Source organism: Cebidichthys violaceus, unplaced genomic scaffold, assembly GCF_023349555.1.
Source record: "Cebidichthys violaceus isolate CVI_PGR_0920_01 unplaced genomic scaffold, fCebVio1.0.p SCAF_9, whole genome shotgun sequence".
In the NCBI taxonomy this organism is placed as follows: Eukaryota; Metazoa; Chordata; class Actinopteri; order Perciformes; family Stichaeidae; genus Cebidichthys; species Cebidichthys violaceus.
Genome location: NW_027176975.1, coordinates 12,337,613 through 12,360,863, shown reverse-complemented (window position 1 = coordinate 12,360,863; position 23,251 = coordinate 12,337,613). Strand labels below are relative to the sequence as shown.

General features: G+C 38.4%; 3 protein-coding genes across 3 annotated transcripts; 2 read left to right on the top strand and 1 right to left on the bottom strand.

Moving 5' to 3' along the window:
* The first annotated feature begins 2,091 nt into the window (after positions 1 to 2,091).
* Positions 2,092 to 4,921, top strand: LOC137867449 (potassium voltage-gated channel subfamily V member 2-like). The gene is made up of 2 exons (XM_068704046.1): positions 2,092 to 3,426; positions 4,655 to 4,921. The coding sequence occupies exons 1-2, from the start codon at positions 2,092 to 2,094 to the stop codon at positions 4,919 to 4,921; spliced, it is 1,602 nt and encodes a 533-aa protein (XP_068560147.1).
* Positions 4,922 to 13,423: 8,502 nt separating this feature from the next.
* On the top strand, positions 13,424 to 15,142 carry LOC137867388 (purpurin-like). The gene is made up of 6 exons (XM_068703958.1): positions 13,424 to 13,455; positions 13,628 to 13,742; positions 14,122 to 14,258; positions 14,376 to 14,488; positions 14,576 to 14,788; positions 15,056 to 15,142. The coding sequence occupies exons 2-6, from the start codon at positions 13,629 to 13,631 to the stop codon at positions 15,064 to 15,066; spliced, it is 588 nt and encodes a 195-aa protein (XP_068560059.1). The 5' UTR covers positions 13,424 to 13,455; position 13,628; the 3' UTR covers positions 15,067 to 15,142.
* On the bottom strand, positions 14,960 to 22,754 carry idua (alpha-L-iduronidase). Its single transcript, XM_068703957.1, has 14 exons — positions 22,447 to 22,754; positions 21,930 to 22,070; positions 21,738 to 21,820; positions 21,273 to 21,380; positions 20,732 to 20,827; positions 20,208 to 20,410; positions 19,750 to 19,929; positions 18,950 to 19,166; positions 18,549 to 18,758; positions 18,297 to 18,418; positions 17,372 to 17,497; positions 16,899 to 16,975; positions 16,665 to 16,765; positions 14,960 to 16,521 (listed from the first exon to the last, which is right to left on the bottom strand). Exons 1-14 carry the CDS (start codon positions 22,581 to 22,583, stop codon positions 16,421 to 16,423), a joined length of 1,902 nt encoding a protein of 633 aa, XP_068560058.1. The 5' UTR covers positions 22,584 to 22,754; the 3' UTR covers positions 14,960 to 16,420.
* Positions 22,755 to 23,251: the final 497 nt, after the last annotated feature.

Here is a 23,251-nt window from a genome sequence, read left to right as displayed (position 1 = left end):
TTATTGCACTTTTGTTCATATAGCAGTACTTTTAAAATAAAAGTGCACAATACATTACTTTTGAATTCATTATTGAACATTGCGCATAACAATGCCTTTAATCGCAGAAAATCATCCGATTAATCGCAATTAAAAATGTTAATCGTTGCCAGCACTAATTTCAAACAAAAAAAAATGAAGACGAAAGTGGTGCCAAACCCCCCGAAAAGTCTAAATTTACAATCCTGACTTCATTAAGTGCGGCTTTGTGAACGGAGGTAACGAGGCAGAGCCGAGAGCCCAGTGTGTGGACTGTTGTGACTGTTGTTATTGTTCATTTGTCACAGATATGAAGAACAACTTCTGGTTCTGCCATGCAAAAATGAAGACTGCTGAAGCATATACTGTAATTCGCATATTATAAGGCTATATGTTCATTTGCACTTTATTTCAATTCTATTTGTATTTCATTTGAAACTTATTATTTTGAATGTATTTTATTACCACATATTTATCAAATTTCCATTTTTTTCTCAATTTTTTTCTGTAGTAAAACCTAATTATTAGTTATTTTTGTGTTAATAAGCCTGACTTGAGCCTTTAAATTAGTTCTTGTATTACCTTGATTTGTTCCATGAATTGTTAGCCTGTTGGGCGTCTTGTTGTATGCAGGTTTACATACACAGGATAAATAAATGTGATGATCACATTGTATCATGTCATTTATTTGACAAGGTTTTTGCTTGTTAAACTGTAAGTGAATTTGATTTAGTTATTGAATACAAATCAAACCAAGAGTGAGATCAATTAGTTAAACCAATACACTGTTAATATTTGAATGGGCCCCGGGCCACTTTGTAGTTGAAAAGTTGGGCCCCGAGGTCAAAAAAGTTAAGAACCCCTGATATATCATATTAACATTTGCCTTTTTCCACTGTGGCCTCATCTGCATGGTGTGACCCTGTGGTATGACAAATCTAATTCACCTCTTGTTCTGTTGACACTAACAAGACTATCTTAAGTCTGGTAGCCCTATTTAAATGTTACTGCTTTAACAACTTAAACAACCTTAATTGTTTTAACTAGTCAGCGGTGGTTGGCAGCAGGAAAGTAAATGAAGATGAATACTGTATGCTTCATAATGTCTTCAGCCAGTTACCTTGCAGAACGTCATTTCTGGTCAGGTGGCACTGTTAATCAGCAGGACTATAATCTGATATCCAATAAGAGGATTCAGTTGTAAGCAAAGTTATGTTTCCTATTCCATCTGGTTAAATCACTATGCCTGTTAGTTATGGTAATGTTTTTAATGACATGCCACAACTTCATTGATATATGGGTTTCATATAAAAACAAAATATTATTTCCTGGAGTCTGTGGCCTTGACTCACTTCAACTTCTGAAGAATCCTGCACCCCCTCTTAATCAGGAAGTAGGCTAAGGCTTAAAGCCTTTATCCTCTTTTATGAATCTACCAGCCTTCCTTTGTTACCCTCCAGTAAATTAATTTTAAAGTATTGCACAATAATAACCAAAATACACAATTTATTAAATTAAAAAAAGTACACATAACCCTGAAAATGAAAATGATCAAATTGCAGAGTATTTTGTAAAAGAAAATCCTCACAAAATGTTTTACTCAATCAAATCAAAAGACTCAAAACATGCAATAATGTTTCCCAATCATAGCCTTCCGGTATGACTTCCTTGGGGAATGCAAAATGATTAATGTATGGCACAGTGTCTATGCATTCAAAAATATGTGTGACAAAAACAATACTGATTCTGAGTCTATTCTGTCTTTAATTTACCCAAATCAGCTGTAGGTACTATCAACTCACATCATGTAACTTATCAACTAAAAGGGGGTGAATTAATGTGTATTTGTAGAGATATGCCACACAACCAACCTCATGTCAGCCAGGCAGCTCAGCCGGGGATAATGGTATTTAGATGTCCTGTAAGCATGCGGATCCTCTCAGTCAGCAACATTAATGGGGCCATGAGGTATCCTGCTCATGTCCTCCATGCTTAGGTAAAGGGGGTATTAGACAGAGGTAATGCTGGCTGGTCTGAGGACTCTGTCTGTTGTGTAGTCTTGGGGGGATAGTCATGGGGAGCAAAAGCAAGGTGGCCAACATGTGGAATAGGAGGCAGAGTCTCTTCCCCAACTACAAAGTAGCAGATTTAGACATTAATCGAAGACCCTCGGAGATTGCTTATCCACTTGCCAAGGAAAGCTGTGTGAAGACATGGAACTCCATGCAGGAGCTGAACAGGGACATCTACGACATTTATGCAGAGTATGAAGATGAAGAGGATGACTGTGCTCCGTATGGCTTCCTCAAGCAGAATGCACCCCCCAAGAAGAATTACATGATCAACATCAATGTAGGGGGGAAACCCTACCAGATAGCCTACAAGACGGCCGCCAAGTATCCCAAGACCAGATTAGGACGACTGGCCACCTACACGGACCACAACATGAAGCTGGACCTGTGCGATGACTACACTGTGACAAACAATGAGTACTTCTTTGACAGGGACCCAGATGTCTTCCACAGCATCTTCAACTTCTACAGGACTGGTGTGCTGTGGATCAAGGATGAGTTGTGTCCCCGCAACTTCCTGGAGGAGATCAACTACTGGGGCGTGAGGATCAAGAACACCCACCGCTGCTGCCGCATCTCTTTCGAGGAGAGGCAGGATGAGCTGAACGAGCAGCTGAAGATCCAGCGGGAGCTGGAGGCAGAGGTGGAGATCGAGGAGAATGAGGAGCTCTTTCATGACATGTTCATGGGTCAGACGCGCAGGGCTATCTGGAACTTGATGGAGATGCCGTTTTCGTCTGTCAAAGCCAAGCTGATGGCGGTGGCCTCCAGCCTGTTTGTCCTAGTCTCCCTGGTGGCCATGACTCTTAACACAGTAGAGGAGATGCAATACACAACTCCTAAAGGTCAGCTCAGTGGTAAGACGTACTGGGAATACGTGGAGTCCGTCTGCATCGCCTTCTTCACCATGGAGTACCTGCTCCGTCTGGTGTCCACTCCTGACCTCAAATCCTTCAGCAGGAGTGTGCTCAACACCGTGGACCTGATTGCCATCCTGCCTCAGTATGTGCAGGCCATCCTGGAGTTCTTTGACAATAAGGAAAACTACATGAAGCATGAGGCCGACATGCAGGCGGTGGGACAGGTGGGAAAGCTGGGCCAAGTGTTGAGGATCATGAGACTGATGCGAATCTTTCGTATCTTGAAACTGGCACGACACTCCACAGGTCTGCGGGCGTTTGGCTTCACTCTGCGTCAATGCTACCAGCAAGTGGGCTGTCTCTTCCTTTTCATCGCCATGGGCATCTTCAGCTTCTCCGCTATGGTGTACACTGTGGAGCATGACATGCCACAAACAAACTTCACCAGCATTCCTCATGCATGGTGGTGGGCAGCTGTAAGTATGTCGTTGTAAAATGTAATAGTGTAAAAGCGCAGCAGGGCAGGACTCGGAAGTTAACTTAGAGGGAAGATACACAGTAGAGGGGAAGAAATATGGAAAGCACACAAATATTAAAATTACAAAATGTTATGTAAGTGAAGGGAAGTGCCCGGTCCGTGAATTAAGTCCCTCAATGGTGTGTCTATTGGTAATGTTATTAGATGACACTACAGCACTACCTGGCTTACAAAACACAATGAGGTCAGCTCTACTGCAGGATGGTTCACCTCATGCTTTGGTATGTGTGACTTGCGTGGCCAATGGGAACATTTAACCAACAGATTGTATATTTACTGATTTATTCATGGCGTCTGGTCAGTTTTAAAGGATGGAATAACCTAGTTAATGTATTGAGTTATGGTCTTTGATTGAGTTACGAACTTTTGATTTGCTGCCTGTTTCCATGAATAAACCCGTAAACAGTTCTTTCCTCTCCCTCTGTCACCGAGTGTAAGAATCTTACTTCTAATTCAGCAGGGGAGGGAAATGGTTACAGTGAAAGTAACCCTCTGAACAGATTTGTACCACGCATTCAGACTGTGTGGCAATCAGCAGGAAGAAGAAGTAAAACTGAATGAGAAACTTCTATTACGATTACCATACCAAAAGACTTTAGGGCAAGGTTAATACTGTTATAGCAGGATACATTTGTGAGGTGTCTAGAATATTAACAGTCAAATCTAATTGAAATTAAAGCGCATGAAAAGATACAGAAGAAGTACGTGCTTCTCCTGAGGTGAAAATTTGTTGGTAATAATAAAGTTCAACAACTGAGTTGTTTTACTGGAAGTGTGGGTCCTAATGAATGCCAAAAAGGCCTAAACATGTGAGTTACAGTTGGTAATTTTTTCAGCACTTTGGACTACAAAAATGCGTTGCATTGTGTTCTGTTAATTCTTTGTTTCTCTTTTGACTTTGCATACTTAATCTTTTTTGTACTTACCTGTGTCACTGGGTTAAGAATACATTATTGGGGATGTCCTGGCTTTCAATTGGAATCCAATCCTCCTGCCTATACCTGGCTGTCTAATGCAGGCAAAATACAATGTTTTTTTAAAGGTGCAAATGCGCCAATTGACCACATGGATCAGCACAGGTCTACTAAACAAGACACTGACTGAACCGCCTGGTAAGGCCTGAGAGTCATGTTACTCCATTGACTGCTCTCTTCACTCCGTTGCAGGTCAGCATCTCCACAGTGGGCTACGGAGACGTCTACCCAGAGACAATACTGGGCCGTCTCTTCGCTTTCATCTGCATCTCTTTTGGAATCATCCTCAACGGTCTCCCCATATCCATCCTCTTCAATAAGTTCTCAGACTATTACTCTAAACTCAAGTCCAATCAGTACACAGCCTCAGTGAAGAATCGAGGGAAGGTGAGATTTTCCAATAGGACAGTGGACAAGTTTAACCGCTGTTTTGGAAGCCGTCAATGTCCCGCACATTGATTTCTTATGTGACTTTTTAAAAATAAGTATGTGATCTGTATGTGATAGGCGACGAATAGGTGGAACAGGGACAAAAGATGAGGGTTTGATCCCCAGTAGTGGCACATCTGGCTACGTGTTTGGCAGCTATTGTGGTTGGGATTATTATGTACAAATATACTGTCAAGAAGAATTTGGAGGAAACTTGTATAAAACTATGCAAAACACATCACAACACACAATGTTTCCATTTGATGTAATGGTGCAGCTTTTTTTCTCTATAATTATCTTGTGGCTTCAGTGAAGTTGGAACAAGCAGGAATGTGCTTATTTTTGATATTGTCACCCAGTGAGGGAAGATGTTTTTTTCAAATCTAATTCAAATGTACAATGTATTTTAACTAAATATGTTTTAAAGCAGTTCTCACATTGAACATGTATAATAATGTCAACACCCTACTGTTTTTAGCATTTCTAGGGATCAAACTTTGGTTTGGGGCACTAGGGATTGAATGAAAAAAGTTGTTTAATTACCACAGCAGCTTTCAGGGCATTGACCTTTTTGTTCATCTATAACATTACTCATTACTCCACTGATTTTGGAAGGTATACTTTTCAGAGACAGCTTAACCAGGAACCAGCAAGGACCTGAGCAATTAATTTTTTCTATTTGCAGATGGCATGTTTTAAATCTGTACACTCACACAGGAGATCTGCAGGTGCTTTCAAAGTGTACTGAACCTTCAAACTGGCAGAAGAGTAGCAAAAAATACTATTCAAATATTCAATCTTATATTCAAATTCTGGAAAAATGTCCCTCCAGTGAAGCTGTGGATCACAGAACTGACATATTGTACAGAAAGGGAACTAGATTCAACTTGAATGATAAACTTGAGCAATTCTTAAAAATATGGCCACCATTTATTTCTTTTCTCAAACAACAATCAAACTGAATAAAACTCAAATCACAAGTAGTGATGGACGGGCGTGTGAATGATGGGTTTATTTCCTTTCTCTCCGTCTTTTCTATTTTATTTAATAAATTAAGTTTAAGTGATGTAAAAAATGAAGCTATTCCCTTAATTGTACAAATGCCAAAAGTCTTGCACAAATGCTTTCAATAAAAAAATATTTTAAACATAAATACTGTCTCTTCATGTAAGTTTCAGACTACACAGACCTGTTAACCTGCATACATCTCTACTGACCTCTTCTGGATAACCTTTGCTATTGCGAAAAAAACTTCCTTGGTGCAAAAAGCATATGAAAATGTGCACCAGCTCCACCTGTTGACATTGCAATGCTTCAAAATTACCACTGAAGCAGATGCATAGATACAACAACATAGAAGCTCTCATAAACTGAAAGGTGTTTACAATATTTGGTCCAAATGCATTTATGTCAAAAAGGGGAGAGTAAAATATTTAACTGGCAATACAGATTGACAGCACCACAAACTACAACGGCTGAATCAACACACTTGTGTGACAAAGTAACAGCAAACCTGATAATGATATGAATGATAATCCTCATAAAGGTAGATCTGGCAATGTTTTTATATTACTCTCCATTTAGCAAGGCTTACCTAATAAACTGGACACTCATGTGTATGAAATCTGAGGTGAACAGTAGAGATATCAAAGATGCTTCCTGTCAGACCACACTGGTTTTAGTGATGAAATGGGACATGTGGACCCAGTACAACGTCAAGACACTGAGGTTTAAGGGACATTAACAAAGAAAAAGTGGCAACAGTGTTTTATGACATAGAGAAAGTATATGACATGTTATGGTGGGAGACAGTGACAGTTCAAATTGGATTATAGCTGAAATAGCTGAAATAGCATCACAAATGTTATACAAGTGTCTTTCAGAAAACTCAAATATGAATTTCATATTTCTATAGTATTTGCTAATAAAAAAAACTATATATTTATAAATAGATAAGATAAGATAATCCTTTATTAGTACCGCAGTGGGGAAATTTACAGGATTACAGCAGCATAGTGGAGTATATATATATATATATATATATATATATATATATATATATATATATGTACATTAAAGTGCAAACAAGAGACATAGTAAAAACAAGATCAAAAACAAGTGTTATAAATAAGTAAATAAGTAATACAACAATAAATAATATTAAATAAGTAAAAAAGTAAAAAAATCCACAATAACTAAAATATTATATATACAGACAGAATAATTTCTGTCTGTATACATAAAGTGAAAAAAGAGAGGTATGATCCAGCCCAATGTATATATTAAATTGTAGCATGTTCTTTTTACATAACTATCGGAACCATCTATAAATTGCCAGTGAAACGGATATGTTATCCAGAAGATGGCAGTAGTTCAACCACGGTCTCTGCTGCAGTGAATCCTCAGAAGAAGAACTCTCTCTCACAGTCCTCTGGTGGTGAAGTGACCTCTGCTGCTAGTTGTTAGCCTGCTGTGAAACGATGGCTCCTCCAGTTGCAGTGTCGCCTTTGATTAAGGTTTGTGTTGCGGTTAATATTGTGAAAAGATGCTGCTCGTCTTTTACTGTCAATGACTTTTGAAATCGTAGTTTAGCTTGTTAGCAACACAGCACGCTAACCTGCTAGCCTTTAGCTGGGAACTATGCTAAGTTACAGCTAACGTTAGTGGTAAGTGATCAACGTTAGTTTTAGCATCTGTGCTGCATTATAGCTTTGTTTTTATCAATGCTTTTGTTTAATGGTATTGTTTTGTGCGACGTGCATGGATTGAAATACCACCATCATGGTTGATGTTGCTAATAGCTAAGAAATTCGCACTTAGTGTCTATTGAATCGATGTAACGCTAGCACTAGCACTGGTTGTTATTAATAGAAATGTCCTTGGATATAATGGACATTCATCCACTAAATTATAAGACATTTTAAAAATCATATCACGTCCTTTATCTCGGTGAAAACGAAGATTACCGTTCGCTCATGTATTTAATTTAGCTGTAACTCATGTTTTAGGATAAATGTCTTCCTTGTTGTCGCCCTCTGCTGGTTCATTTTGGTGACAGTCTGCAAAACTTTAGGTGGACAGATTTTAACGGTTACGTTATATTTTAATTTAAAAAAATTAAACCAATGAATACTAGAACGTCTTTTGTCTTAATACTTGATTGAGGATTTGCATCGACTTTGAAGGGACTGCACCACTGACATTAATTTGCATTCATTTCTCCTTTTACAGACAGCAAGGTATTCAGCTTTGATTGCTGGCATCATCTATGGCAAAAAGAGATATGGTGAGTTATTCTTATTAGTTATCATCCACCGTAATATACTGAAAATACTAGTAATTTGTATGGCATAGGGGAGTAAATTTGAAGCTTTAAACATTGTCTAAAACCTGATTCTCTTATTAAAAAGAGTGCCATTTTGTTATGCTTTTTAAAAAAAGAAACACCTTAATTTCCTCAGATAACTTGAAGCCCATTGCGGCTGAGGAGAGGAGGATTGAGGAGGAGGAGAAAAAGGTTCGCGAGGAGCAGGAGCGCATCGCAAAGGAGCTAGCAGAAGGTAGCCTCATAGGCTTCAATCGTGTCAAATATTTAGTCTACAGTTTGCATACACCTGCATGCTGCACTGTTCACAGGGAGGGGGTACAATAATAGTAACACCAGTGTGTACAAAGTGGTCATATAGACATTCAATGTAACGCATGTTATTTGTCAACTTATAATTGTAAACCATATTTGCTCTGTAAAATCTTAATTGTACTAATCCCATTTTTTTTTTTTTTTTTTTTTTTTTTTTTTTTACTCTTTTCTTGCAGCAAGTGAAGATACTATTCTGAAGTGAAGCTGGTGTGCCATGTGAGGATGTCCATGTGCAATTCCCAACCTGTTCCTCCTTTTTTCCTGGAGTAATGACACTACCGTGTTATGGACATATTCCCTGTTACCTTGTATAATACAACACCTCTCTGGATTGCCATAGACAATTATTTTTAGGTTAGTTACATGATATAAAATAAAGCTCTTGCATTGTAATACTGCAAATTAAGCCGCACTCATAAGTTATAAAGTTCATGTTGGTAATGAAACAATGTAATAAATACATAATTACATGATCACTGTAGTCTTCGTCTTTGTTTTATGGGCATGTCTTTAGTTTATAATCAGTTTTCTCCATCAGCCACTGTTAACATGAACAATTAACATTATTTTGCCATCAAGTATTTTATTCACATTAGTAATCATATTAAATGCAGTTTTTTGTGTGTCACTGTTGGATTATGTTCAGTTGCTTCCTATTTGCCAACACATTTTTTGATCACTGGTTCCCATTTACTAACTACTTTAATTATTTGTCCTTTTTTATCATGTGAAAACTTGGCATCAGAAACTTGACGGGGCTTATTGTGTTGACCTTATTAAAAGACGAAGGTGCATATACACAGTTGTGGTCAAAAGTTTACATACACTTGTAAAGAACATAATTTCATGGCTCTCTTGAGTTTCCAGTTATTTCTACAACTCTGATTTTTCTCTGATAGAGTGATTGGAACAGATACTTCTTTGTCACAAAAAACATTCATGAAGTTTGGTTCTTTCATGACTTTATTATGGGTTAACAGAAAAAGTGACAAAATCTGCTGGGTCAAAAATATACATACAGCAACATGAATTAGCAATTTTGGTGACTTAGAAAGTTGTGTCAATGAAATGAGCTTCATTGCATGGCCTCTTAACTTCTTGTGAGTGATTATGAGTGACTACAGCTGGTGACTTCTCTGAGGCCATTTAAATAGGGCTCATTGGATACAAACGCCCACAAACGCTACAATGGGAAAGTCAAAGGAGCTCAGCATGGATCTGAAAAAGCGAATCATTGACTTGAACAAGTCAGGAAAGTCACTTGGAGCCATTTCAAAGCAGCTGCAGGTCCCAAGAGCAACAGTGCAAACAATTGTTTGTAAGTATAAAGTGCATGGCACTGTTTTGTCACTGCCACGATCAGGAAGAAAACGCAAGCTATCACCTGCTGCTGAGAGAAAATTGGTCAGGAGGGTGAAGAGTCAACCGAGAACCACCAAAAAGCAGATCTGCCAAGAATTAGAAGCTGCTGGAACACAGGTGTCAGTGTCCACAGTCAAGCGTGTTTTGCATCTCCATGGACTGAGAGGCTGCCGTGCAAGAAGGAAGCCCTTGCTCCAAAAGCGGCACCTTAAGGCTCGACTGAAGTTTGCTGCTGATCACATGGACAAAGATAAGACCTTCTGGAGGAAAGTTCTGTGGTCAGACGAAACAAAAATCGAGCTGTTTGGCCACAATGCCCAGCAATATGTTTGGAGGAGAAAAGGTGAGGCCTTTAACCCCAAGAACACCATGCCTACCGTCAAGCACGGTGGTGGTAGTATTATGCTGTGGGGCTGTTTTGCTGCCAATGGAACTGGTGCTTTACAGAGAGTAAATGGGATAATGAAGAAGGAGGATTACCTTCAAATTCTTCAAGATAACCTAAAATCATCAGCCCGAAGGTTGGGTCTTGGGCGCAGTTGGGTGTTCCAACAGGACAATGACCCCAAACACACATCAAAAGTGGTAATGGAATGGCTAAATCAGGCTAGAATTAGGGTTTTAGAATGGCCTTCCCAAAGTCCTGACTTAAAATCCCATTGAGAACATGTGGACAATGCTGAAGAAACAAGTCCATATCAGAAAGCCATCAAATTTAACTGAACTGCACCAATTCTGTCAAGAGGAGTGGTCAAAGATTCAACGAGAAGCTTGCCAGAAGCTTGTGGATGGCTACCAAAAGCGCCTAATTGAAGTGAAAATGGCCAAGGGACATGTAACCAAATATTAGCACTGCTGTATGTATATTTTTGACCCAGCAGATTTGATCACTTTTTCTGTTAACCCATAATAGTCATGAAAGAACCAAACTTCATGAATCTTTTTTGTGACAAAGAAGTATCTGTTCCAATCACTCTCAGAGAAAAATCAGAGTTGAAGAAATAACGGGGAAACTCAAGAGAGCCATGACATCATGTTCTTTACAAGTGTATGTAAACTTTTGACCACAACTGTATAAGAAGTCATTTAATTATCTTATGGAGTATGTACTGTAGCTTTGTGAGCCTATGTAAATTGAGATAGTTAATGATTGGCTTTCTAAACTGCACATTTAATTGGTTTGAGAAACATGACCTGCAGATGTATATTTACTGTGAAAATTGATTTTCAGTTTTAGAGTTAAAAGGATTGGTCAGCACAGGCAAAGTGCTGAAACAAAATTAGAACTAAATCTACCTTATTTTCATGATTGTGTAAAATGTATGGCATATAAAATATCAGAAAATAGTAAAAAATGTCCATTATAATTTCCTCAAGTTTGTTTAGTCTGACAAACAGTGTAAAACCCCAAAACACTCAGCATTTCACAAAAAAAGAAAAGCAGCCCAATTCTCACAATTGAAAAGTGGAAACTAGCAAATGTGTTGGTATGTTTTGCTTAAAAAAATAACTAATTGTCAAAAGAGTTGACCATTATCTTACTGTTGATTTAGTAAACTAATTGTTTCAGTCCCAAGTACATTCCAAACTTTGTTAAAACTAATAATTTTTTAATGCTGATAAGTGCGATATAATCTGACAAAAAATCGGACTTTACAGAATCATGGGCAAAATTAAACATGACATTTTCCTGAAATCCAACTATTCCTGCAGTCCCTTCAGGGTCATGTGTTGCTCACAGTGAAGGCCACTGCAGACATGCATGTTGCCCAGATGCTATCAAAGCTCATCTTACTGAAGACCAGTAAAATTTTATGGAGAGGTTTGTGTATTCCTCTTACAGTCACCTGCTAATATCAAGCAGTCAGTGACCTGACATGGCTGGAGTCCAGACATGCTGAACCTAAGCTCCAGATCAGCAAGTCTATATCATTTAAACCTAGCTTTTGTTTTCGGATAAGAGATGCAGAGTTAATACTGTTTACATGTCACGTATCAGGTTGATAGTTTTGACATCGCCGAACAGACCAGGATGTCAAAGCACAGAGGCCTTACCTAATATACTCAGGACATATTATTAGAATAACAATGCCAGGGCCGACTAAAAATACAGCTGGACATACAGGCATGCTACTTCTCTTTACTTATTTCTAACCTACTGTAGTTAATAAAAATATCTCTCAGGACTGGTGAGGGTGGCAGGACTGAGATTACAGTCATTTGTAACAAAAACATAAGTGAAAAATTAAAGATAATGTAAAAATGCTTTAACAAACAAAATGTATGAATTATTCAAAGAAATAAAAAGGTAAAAACAATGGTAAGTCAACAAAATAGTCATTAAGAATTGATGGAAAACATACTGATGAGATATTGTGAATAACAATGCCAAATAAGTTTAAATATATCTGTAGCAAATTATTTAGTGAGTAAAACAGCCCACTCTGGTCTTAAATTGGACTGTTTATACACTTTAGCATCTGTGTGCACATTTGCTGGTACATAAGTGGTGTAAACGTCTTGTAACACAGCTCACCTCCCAGATTACAGGTTGAAGCTCTGGCAGCATTTATGGACAAGATGACAGCACGTTGCTTAACTGAGCAAGAGACAACAGACGGGAACACCTGAGCCTCTGCTGACATAATGTGACAGGGCGTCATTACTCAGTGCTGTTCTCCAGACTACTTTATTATGGAAATGCTGCGTGTTATTTTTCATTTGGGGTGCTCATTAATGTAAAAATGCCCCTTTTACTTCCCTTTAACGTCCTTTATCTTAGACTTTGTGGATTTGTTTACATTTTACACCCAAATAAAAAGTTTTGTTCACAGCAATGAACAAGAAAACTTTATACACTTAAAGTACACTTACTCTCCCAGGTATTGTTGGGAAATCCAAAAGTAAGAGTAAAATTGAGAAAGTTTATTTTTGTCCCTAGAAATGAAAAAGCTGGTATAAAAATAGAACAAAAATGAAAAACATAACTGGCCATTCATGAACGTTCGGAAACATTTTATCTTAAGACACACAAAAAAGAGAAAGATGGCTAGTTCCATGGACATTTTAAGTGCAGAAAAATAAATTCCAAAATCACAATAAAATCTTATTTCATACTTTTTCATTCACACTGTCACATTACTTTCTCAGCAGGTATGATTCCACAAATCTTTATATTTGCACTTGGTTCCATTGAAAGACTTCATGCCTAAAATACACTTGTCTGCTCATGTAAAACACATTCGCCATGGACGTGTGACTTGAGGCTCAGGCCACCTCTTTGCCCTGGGGCATCAGCTGTTATGCATCTCTTTATAGAGCTCTGAAAACAATTACATAAAGCCTACACACTGCTGAATGCGAGGGTTCATCATCAGCTTACAGTGGGGGATTTTGTTAACTGGATTATCGGTAGATTTAAACACTGCATTTAGGTTCAAGAAGTGAAAATAATCAGTGAGCCCGTCTGTGCGTCAGGTATAAAAAGGCTCACATGCCGTCTTCTCAGCACAGCTCAGACACTGCAACAACTCTGCACTGGAACCTTCATTCTACGCTTCAGGTAGGAAGATGCTGCTTTTTTTGGGGGGGGGGGGGGGGCATCTGATCTTTTTACAAACTAAATAGATTTGCAAGAGTAAAAAGTTTTCCTTTAGCCAGATACTTGCAACTGTAAATAAGAAACATCATACGATCACGCAAATTAACATGTGCTTGACTTGGGTTTTGCTTAGAATGGACTTCCAAATGTTTTCCTTGGTGATGTTGATCCTGGCCTGTGTGGAGCAGAGCCTGGCCTCCTGCGTGGTGGACAGCTTCACAGTCAAAGACGACTTTGACCCCCAAAGAGTGAGTACAGAAATATGTCTAAGTATTTTTATTTCAGTGCAAGTTACTGTATCTAGAATTAGCCTGATACCATTTACAGCAAAACTACTATGTAGACTGAGGACAGATCATTAGCTCCCACAGATGAACAAGTAGATAAACGGATTAAACAGGAAATGAATGACCGACATCCTCAAAGTAAATCAGGATATCATCAGCATACACTGAAATATAGCATATTATGTACTACAATCAGGGGTATGAGGAATTGAGCAATTTGTCAATCCCCACATATCCCTGTTTGTAATACACAAAAAAATGTATATGTATGTATGCATAGCCATATTCTACTGATGAAATGCCTCTCAAAAGAATCATCTTTATGATTTTTCCCCAACAGTATGCAGGAAAGTGGTATGCTCTGCAGAAGAAGGATCCCGAGGGTTTGTTCCTGCAGGACAACATCTCTGCTGAATATACTGTTGGAGATGATGGTGCCATGGTTGCCTCCTCCAAGGGCAGAGTCACTCTCTTTGGGTGAGTTTGTCACTTTTTAGAAACGTATTTAGCTACAGTCTGAATGCGATATGTTTAAGTAATGAAAGGTTATATTGCTGCTCGCGAATGTGACTTTTTTCTTTACTTCATATGCAGGTTCTGGGTTGTGTGCGCTGACATGGCTGCTCAATACTCCGTGCCCGATCCCGGCACCCCCGGCAAGATGTTCATGAACTACCAGGGACTGGCCAGCTACCTGTCCAGCGGCGGTAAGCCTGCTCAGTTGTATGCACACATTCTCTGTCTCTCTCTCTCTCACACGGTTGAGACTAACTTCTTGCTCTCTGTTCTTCCAGGTGACAACTACTGGGTCATTGACACAGACTATGACAACTACGCCATCACCTATGCCTGCCGCAGTCAGAAGGAGGATGGAAGCTGCGAGGACGGCTACTCCCTGGTCTTCTCACGCAGCCCCCGTGGCCTCCCCCCTGCCATCCAGAGAGTCGTCCGCCAGAAACAGGAGGAAATCTGCATGGCCGGAGAGTTCCAGCCTGTGCTGCAGTCTGGTATGTACTTAGTCTTTCACATTGTGCTTAATATACAGACTAAAAGTGAACAAGTGATCATGTGCCTCGAAATGCATTTAAGGGTTTAGTTGATGCTCTGATGCCAAAAACACATCCAACATTAAAAGTAAACTAAGAAGTACAAGTTTCTTTGCAACAGGATTTTTTAGAAATACCATTTTATTCTGTTTATTCAAAATAAATGTTTCAAGCTCTGTGTTACATTTGACACACAAATCTAAGACTTGTTCTTCTTCTTCTTAACAGGAGCCTGCTAAACTGTTTGTTGAGCAGCCCTTCATTAGACTGGATTGATCATCCTACCCAGAATGAAGACAAAGCTCTTCTCGTAGATGCATATAGGAGAATAATCAGGTTCTGTTTGTGATTTGCTATTTTCCAACGACGAGAATTACCAGATAAACCATAATCAACGCCCTATGAACAAACTTGTAACCAACAATACCAAGATTCAAATATATTTCCAAGGCAAATCTAATGAAAACCATTACTGGTTGAATGAATGTTATGAAATAACAGCACAGTATTGTCACACCGATGGATCACTGCGTAATCATTCTGTATTGGTGACAATAAATTTTGTAAAGAAACTTGCTCTTGTCTTTGTAAAAAAACTACTGTGTAAGCAATTTAGCTTGATCCTATCTAGTGCGCAAACACATATAAAACAGTACAAAAATATAGTAGAACAAATTTACATATTACAGATAACAAAAGATTATGAATGTATTCAGTATTTGTTGGTCTGATTGTAACAGTTTCTGTAGATATCAGATAATTACTACTCTCATCACTCAGTGACATTATGTGCAACTGCACAATAAGCAAGAACAACAAAATCTTATTTTAACACTACGTTTAACAAGTTGTCCTTATGGATGTTTGACACAGCTGGCCTATTAATTTGTAAATATATTAAAAAGGATAAGTCTAGCGATTTTCTGTTATCTTTTAGTCAACAAATCCAACGAAAAGACATTTTACAGAAAATGTAGTGACATATCTTATTTCTCTGCCGTAGAGCTCTATTGTTGACCAAAATTATTAAACCAACTGTGTATTAATTTGCTGCTGACAGTTCCAGACAAATGAATGAAGAATGAGACTTCTGTTTGACAGTGGTAGAACAGTCAGAAAGTAGTGAAAGGCTGAAACATTATTTGTTGTGGTCTTTTCGTGGGATTTGTTTACAATATAGTCACCCATACCAAAAACAGCCAAATCCAAAGATTATAACATGTTACGGATTTCCACCAAGACAGGGTGTGTTCAATCCTTTTACTATAGATCTCCACAAACCAATATATCTACAACTGCTTCAGAAATAATGATATTTGAGATGCTAATCTTTGCCGATGATAATTGTATTCAATCACTTTTATCTGACAACAACCACAACTATACATTATCAAATCAGGTGATGCCTGTATTAATGTTAATTAGAGCAGGAGTATGAATAATAAATATATGCTTATAATGAGATTGGGTAGATCAGAATTTACCCATAATGTATATTATATATAATCAGCACATTGATCTCTATAAAATGTATTTACATTGTACAAAAGTATTTAGAAACATCATATCAATGCTACCAGACTTGATCTTGGTCTAGTGCTCCCCTATATACCTCTCTGGCAGCGAGTACTGGCCAGGCATTCCCCAGTAGTCCACAGCTCGGACTCTGTACAGACCGCCGACCTCCTGGTCCACTACAAAACACAACATGGTATATGGTCTTATTTCTATGGCTGGATGTCACGATGCCATATAGTTTGAAAGGTGGGAAAATTCTGTTTCGTTAGTCATTGCCATCATTTAACAATCCTTAAAATAATTAAGTGGAAATTCTTACCAGGTGAATAAACATAAGAAGTAAAAATGGTGCCTTGAGTATTAATTCTGTTGAATTCCTTGTCGTCAGTGGAGAACTCCACTTCAAATGTCTTAATGCATCTGCAAATACAAATAAGTTAAAATGCATAAATCAATGCTTACATACTCAATTTCCACAGTCAGTTCTGGATAATACTTTACATTTTCTTGCAGTGACAAAGGCATAAATAAATAAATAATCATGTGCACCTACTTGGAATCAACACAGTGGTCTGACCAGACAATCAGGATTTGGCCTTTTGTGATCCTGATGAAGTGTAATCCGTTGACCTAATTAAAAGTCAAATGCATTTGAGAGTTCATCTCTTTTGAAATTGTCAGCTCAGTCCCATACAGGTCTTTTTTCTGTTGGCTGTCTACCACTTGCATCCATCAAGCTTTCATCATAACACAAGCTTTGAGTTACTGTCATCATACTCAAATCATAAAATCACTTTCTCACATTGCAACTGGAGAAAATCTCACTTGTCCTTCTTGCATTGACACAGAAACACACGCTCAACTGTACAGACTGACAAACACAGACACAGATCTCACAGGGTAGGATTCAACTGAAGATAAATAACATTTATGAAAAGCTCCGAGGTGGACTGTGAGGCACATGCAAACGAGGAAAACAATCACATTTAGTTTGACTCAACATTGTTAATGTGTGTTGGCACCAACCTGGTCTGGCTCTGCTTTGGGCTGGGCACAAACATGGACGAGGAGGACAGACGGCACAGACAGTTTGGCTTTCAGAGTCAGAGTGTCCGCTGCAGGAACTTCCCAGGGTCCTTCGACGTGAGGGTCCTGACACAGTTACACATCATTAGTGGGTCACAGCATGTCTAATAGCACTTTAAAGAGAAGGAAAAGCCCAAATAGATCAAAGGAATCAGCTCTGCCTAAATGTTGATAGTGCTGGTGACAGCAAATAGATGTCAACAACAACAATTCAACAAGATTTTCATCCCTGAATACACCTCGTCACAAAACAGTGTGCAACTAGGATATATAGTTTAGTGTGCATCTTCCCTACTTATAACTAACTGGAAATATGAGCGATTGAGCACACCTGGCTTGTAATCTACCAAATGGCATCTAAAACTTACAGATATATGACCTTTAAGATATCATTGTATATTAAGGAAAAACAATGTATTGTATTTACACTACTTAATACATGTACAGTGGCCACTCTATAAAGGGTGTGATGTAATATGGCAAACTGGGCCCATCATAATACTGCTGACACTTGACAGGCAAGTTGGCTTTGTCACTATGGTAAAAACTAAAGTATGTTGAAAGTTGATTTAGTTTGTTGATTTTGAACAATGATTTTGGCAAATGACCAATCACAATAGTTCTCAAAAGGGACCAATTGTTTTAAAATGAAAAAACAACCCATCAATCATTTAATGTAGATTTTTTTTCAACCTAAATTCTAAATAAATAATAACAAATAATTCCTATTTGGAAGTACTGTGTAGTAGTAATATAGTGTATTAAGTCCTTTATTTCCCAAATGAAATTACAGAAGCAAAAATGTTCACAACTGCAAAAAAAACAAAAAACTATTTGTATGATATTGTTTAGCCTTCCTGTTTACCTGCACACTCCTGAGGCGTCTGAACTGTTCTGCTGTGGGGTAGTCGGGGCTGCCCATGCTCTGCCACAGCTGGTACGGGTTGGTTACGTTGTTGTCAATGTAATACGTGATATACATAAGACCTGGATAAAACAAAGATAGCAGGCAGCACTGAAATGAAGCCCTCTCTTGCAGAAATAAAGACCTTTTTAAAATATAAACGTAACTATAAACACCTTTTAATCTACCGCAACAGTATCTTGTTAAACCTACCCTTCAGCGCAGCCAATCCTTTCAATGAAATGGTGACATCATCAGTGTTAGTGGAGGTGCTGTTGTCGTCACTGTTGTAGATCAGCACCGCTGCCTGCCAGCTGTCTGAGCCTTCTGGTATTACAGGCTTGTGGCTGCTGGCGAGAACTCCCACCGTGCTGTTGTTGCTTCCTGCTGAGCTCAAAACCTGAGCCAGGATCTGAGTCTCTCCTTAAAGTACATCATATACAGGAGAGGCAATGGGGCTATTAAAATACGTCTGGGGCATATGAGACGGCAACATCATGCAGACCTGAGCTTTGCTTGTACAAAGGGCTGCTTCATAACTCAACCATACACTTCCACTGAGGCACATGTAAAACCCTGGAGATGTCACATGTTTTAAGTAAAGAGATTTTCACCTAGCAAAGCCAGCAGGCCCATGACAGTGAGGACAGGCTTCCTGATCAGCTGGACGTGAGGCGGCTCGGTGTTGTTGACCTGGAAGCGGGCAGTCAGCGTGCGCTGGGTGAAGGGGTGTGGGTGGTAGCTGAGGAAGGCGTTGTCGTTGCTGAGCAGGGTGTAGTTGATGGTGCTGTTTGGGTCAGCCAGCAGCAGATCCTGGTGCTGGTTTATTACCTGTTGTAGAGAGCAGGACAGAAGACTGGTTGCGTGAAATTTAAGAGATAGGGTGAAGAGCTAAACCTGCCCTGTCTCACCAGTGACAACACTAACTGTACGAAATTTGTATTTAAAAACGATCTTTGGTAGAAGTATTTAAGACCATTTTAAAATAGAAATAGAAATATAGTACATATAGTTAGAATTCAAAGAGTTCATGTATGTACTTGTGGTAGGGGTATGCCAGCAAAGCAAAGACAAACTGTATGTATACAGTGTACTGAGACTTAACAGTTAAGACTTAACTGGGTTAACTAACAAGGCTAAGATCAACTTTTGCCACTATACTAGGCCAATACTGGAATTTAACAAAATTGGAAATTCATGTTGTGTTGAAATTTTTACTGTCCTGTCATAGACAACACTGAACACCTGCTTTATGTATTTTTTTCTCATTGGAGTTGGCAAAAATGTTTTTAATTGCAGCCATTCTAAAATTAGGAATTAGCTTTAGCCATAATTTGTTCTTCATTTCAATTCAAATATGATTTTCCTTCTCTCGGTGATTTTCATGTTGCTGTCCTCCATCCCTTCACCTCACCTTCACCACCATTGCAGCGTAGGTTACATCGGCCCTCCACTCCTGAGGCCTGGACCAGCCCACCAGCGGATCGGCCTCATCATTGTATACAGGGAGGCTGTGGAACCGGGGGAAACGCTCCTGGATCTCCCCCACTGTCTGGATCTCCTGCTGGAGGATGGGCAAGGAGTAGCCTCCTCCCTGAGGAACAGAAACTGAAAATTAGCTTCTAAATATGATTCTAATTGCATTAGTTTTATAATTATTTATGTTAATGGTTGCATTACTAAATATTGTTTAACATAACTCCGACAATATGAATTTCAATAACATCCCTATCCTTATTTTTGTTCTCGAAAGTGAATATATCAACTAGATTGTGTCACCCTATTGTGAAAACAAATATCCTCACAGCAATGAATATGACAAAACATTTAATATTTTTTATAGATTGTTGCTTTGAGTCCAGAAAAGTGAACCTTTTTGTGCAGGGCGATGTAGTCGATCCTGACCCCCGTCTCTGCAGTGAAGTAGTTGGTGCCGTTGTAGCAGTGCTGCAGCATGGCCCAGCAGTATGGAGAGTGTGGGGAAGAATGACAGGAGTCTCCTGGACCCCCAAACCTTAGGAGACTGCTGGCAGCGCGCAGACCCTCCGAACAGGCATCATAGTAGTTTAGAAACCCTAAAGAAAAGTGTGTTATGAATCACACTGCAGGTAGACATTAGAGACTAATTGAAGTCCCATCTTGTTTAATGTCAGTATTAGCCTAATATAAAGTAAGTGTCTAATCATGGATGTATGAGTTTCCAATACGCATTTATCAAACATTTTTAGATTAAGTAGTAGTAATATAAACATGTATAAGTAACAATATATCTATGAGAGAAAGTGAGAGCAAAATTGATTTGCAACACATTTGCATTTCCTTGTACCAATGGCTACATTTAGCAAACATTTCCACTTAAAAAAATAATTGTCATGTAGGATGAACAATGGGTTTACCTTGAATTGACACAGTGACATTATCAAAGTCATGGTTGTTGGGCTCATTCCAAGTTTCAAAGTTCCACTGGGAGACACTTCCCAGGCCATACTTATCTGTAATTAAACAAAACACGACATTAATCATATTATGTAGGAAAGGATCATACAGTTCAGTTTAATTTCATTATAGTCTAATTATTGTTATAGGTTATGTTAAATTAAACAAAAGAAATGTGCACATAAGTTTAATGAATGTTTCTGTGAGGAAATTACAACCAAGGCTGAACTTATTCAATAATGTTATATACTATTTAATAGTAAAACCTTAGCAATCAAAAAGATATATAAATATATATTTTGCCTTCATTTTTAATAGCAACCCCCTTCCAAGTAGGTTGAAATAACTGTCAATAACCATTGTAAACATTTACTTAAACACTGCTTCTCAATTACAATTATTGTATTTTTCAGATTCATGTTTTCATTGACCATGATTACGTGGTATGGAGTGCAAAAAAAAATATATACAATACAATAGTGACAAAACAATGGCACTCACCGATGTACCTCTTGGCTATCAGATAAATCAGATTTCTCCACTCGACCACTTGTGATTTGTCCTCAAAGTCAGTGAAATAGTTAGAGACGCTGCCCATCAGTTCAAAACCTGACAACCAGATGTGCAGGAATTAATTACGGTTCAGATTTTTACAGCCACATGTCACAACTGCAACAGAGACCAGCAAAGTCACATTGGACTCCTGGGTCTTCATGTATCTTTTTTATTTATCTTTTAACACAAAAGGTTTTAAGTGTACCTTAGAAAAGGCTATCAAAAGAACTCTGCTTTATTGGGACAACAGTGCCTCAATAATATTCACTTAATAACAATCATAGAACACAATATGAACAATTAACATCCAGTAAGCACCATAACATATATCCTGTAAGCACAAATCTGGCAAACAGAACAGACTAGTGTGATTTATTGAGGATAAAGATTACTTTAAATGTGGTTCAATACCTGGTCGGAGTCCATTAATCCACAAGAGTTCTATCAGCTGGTCTAGTTTAGTAAAGTTGTACTGGGGTTGTCCTCCAATATCTCTGCAACAATAAAAATGCAACTGATAATCATATGGTATGTCATCTTCAAACTAGACAGATACATGATATTAAGTGGCATGTTTTAATTATCACTTGCTAGTTTACTTACTGTGCAGTAACCAACTCCAACATCCAGTGGATCCTGACCTGCTGGATCCCTCCATGGGGGACTGAGCCCACATAGGCCAGGTTCAGCTGCTGGTCGATGCTCAGGTCAAACTGGTGGGCCTGGGTGTGAGGGAGTGGGGGACTGTGGCACAAAGAAGAGCCTCCTATTTTTTATTTGTGATGCACCAGTGACACAAAAAGACATTTAAAGATTGACTTCAAAAAAATATTTATTTATCAGCTTGTTCATAGACTTAATATTTAAGTGTGGCCCAGTAAGAATCAGTCTGACATGATTTATCTCTTGAATTTTTTTTTAGAAATATCTGCTTTGTTAAAGATGCTTACTTGGTGCAACACTATTTAATACCTTTTCTTAATAACAGATCTTCTGGTAGATTCGGTATGAAAATAAAACCACATTAAATTCTCCAATTCAACTAAAATGTCATCTTTCTCGCCACTTCTTGTCCATTACTGTGTTTCCTTAGAATTACTGTAAATAACAACAACCATACCAGAAACCAGTGCTCCTCCAGAACTGTTTGAGATCTGCTACTGGTCTCCCCACATCCACTGCGATGACGTATGAAGTTGCTGAAGTTTCGCTAAGGTTAAGAAGTAACATTAAGACAGAGAAAGTTTTCCAATGCATGTCTGCGACCGAGCATGGCAACTTTGTGGATCGCGCTAGTTTAGTTGCTCATAAATGTTAAGTTAGTAACGAGGGGGCAACTCAACCAACAATATGCCTTAACGTTACACGATATGTGAGTAAATAATAAAAGAGGTTTTTAACATGATCCACAAAACAAACGCGAGGAGGATGTCGCGGTCAGCTGAGCACGATGACGTTTAATGCGTGCGACCCTATTGGTGTTGGTTGTTGTAGTTTTGTACACGCGCTAGTGTTTTTGAGAAACAGACAGAATTGTCGACACCATTTTAAAATAGACATTGACCCATTTGTGACAAGACTATATATTTAGTATGATATGGAAACATGCCACATTTGTTCTGGTATGGACAAAGTTTGGGCAAGTAGTAGTAATTTTTAAGCTCAAGTGAAAAATCATGCTTTTATTAATGGACAAAGTCTGGATTTTAGTAAAACCTAAAATTGTAAATGTTATTAAATATGTTTCCTATGAAATATTTACTTGTTATGAGTTAATTCAAACCAAATACTTGAGTGCTCCTTGTAGTTCCTGAGATTTTATTTTTTATTTATTTATTTTTTAAATGGTAGAAATTGCCCTAGACATGTACGGATTTATTTTATTTCCAGTACACACATGCAAGGGGCTCCTATTGATATATTCT

Excerpts from the sequence above, each read along its gene's own strand:
- LOC137867449 (XM_068704046.1), top strand. The coding sequence starts at position 2,092 with ATGGGGAGCAAAAGCAAGGTGGCCAACATGTGGAATAGGAGGCAGAGT. Across the intron at positions 3,427-4,654 it reads ATGCATGGTGGTGGGCAGCT|GTCAGCATCTCCACAGTGGG; the intron begins GTAAGTATGTCG and ends ACTCCGTTGCAG.
- LOC137867388 (XM_068703958.1), top strand. The coding sequence starts at position 13,629 with ATGGACTTCCAAATGTTTTCCTTGGTGATGTTGATCCTGGCCTGTGTG. Across the intron at positions 14,259-14,375 it reads GGCAGAGTCACTCTCTTTGG|GTTCTGGGTTGTGTGCGCTG; the intron begins GTGAGTTTGTCA and ends CTTCATATGCAG. Across the intron at positions 14,489-14,575 it reads CAGCTACCTGTCCAGCGGCG|GTGACAACTACTGGGTCATT; the intron begins GTAAGCCTGCTC and ends CTGTTCTTCCAG.
- idua (XM_068703957.1), bottom strand. The coding sequence starts at position 22,583 with ATGCATTGGAAAACTTTCTCTGTCTTAATGTTACTTCTTAACCTTAGC. Across the intron at positions 21,381-21,737 it reads GATTAATGGACTCCGACCAG|GTTTTGAACTGATGGGCAGC; the intron begins GTATTGAACCAC and ends TCTGGTTGTCAG. Across the intron at positions 17,498-18,296 it reads GACGCCTCAGGAGTGTGCAG|GACCCTCACGTCGAAGGACC; the intron begins GTAAACAGGAAG and ends TAACTGTGTCAG.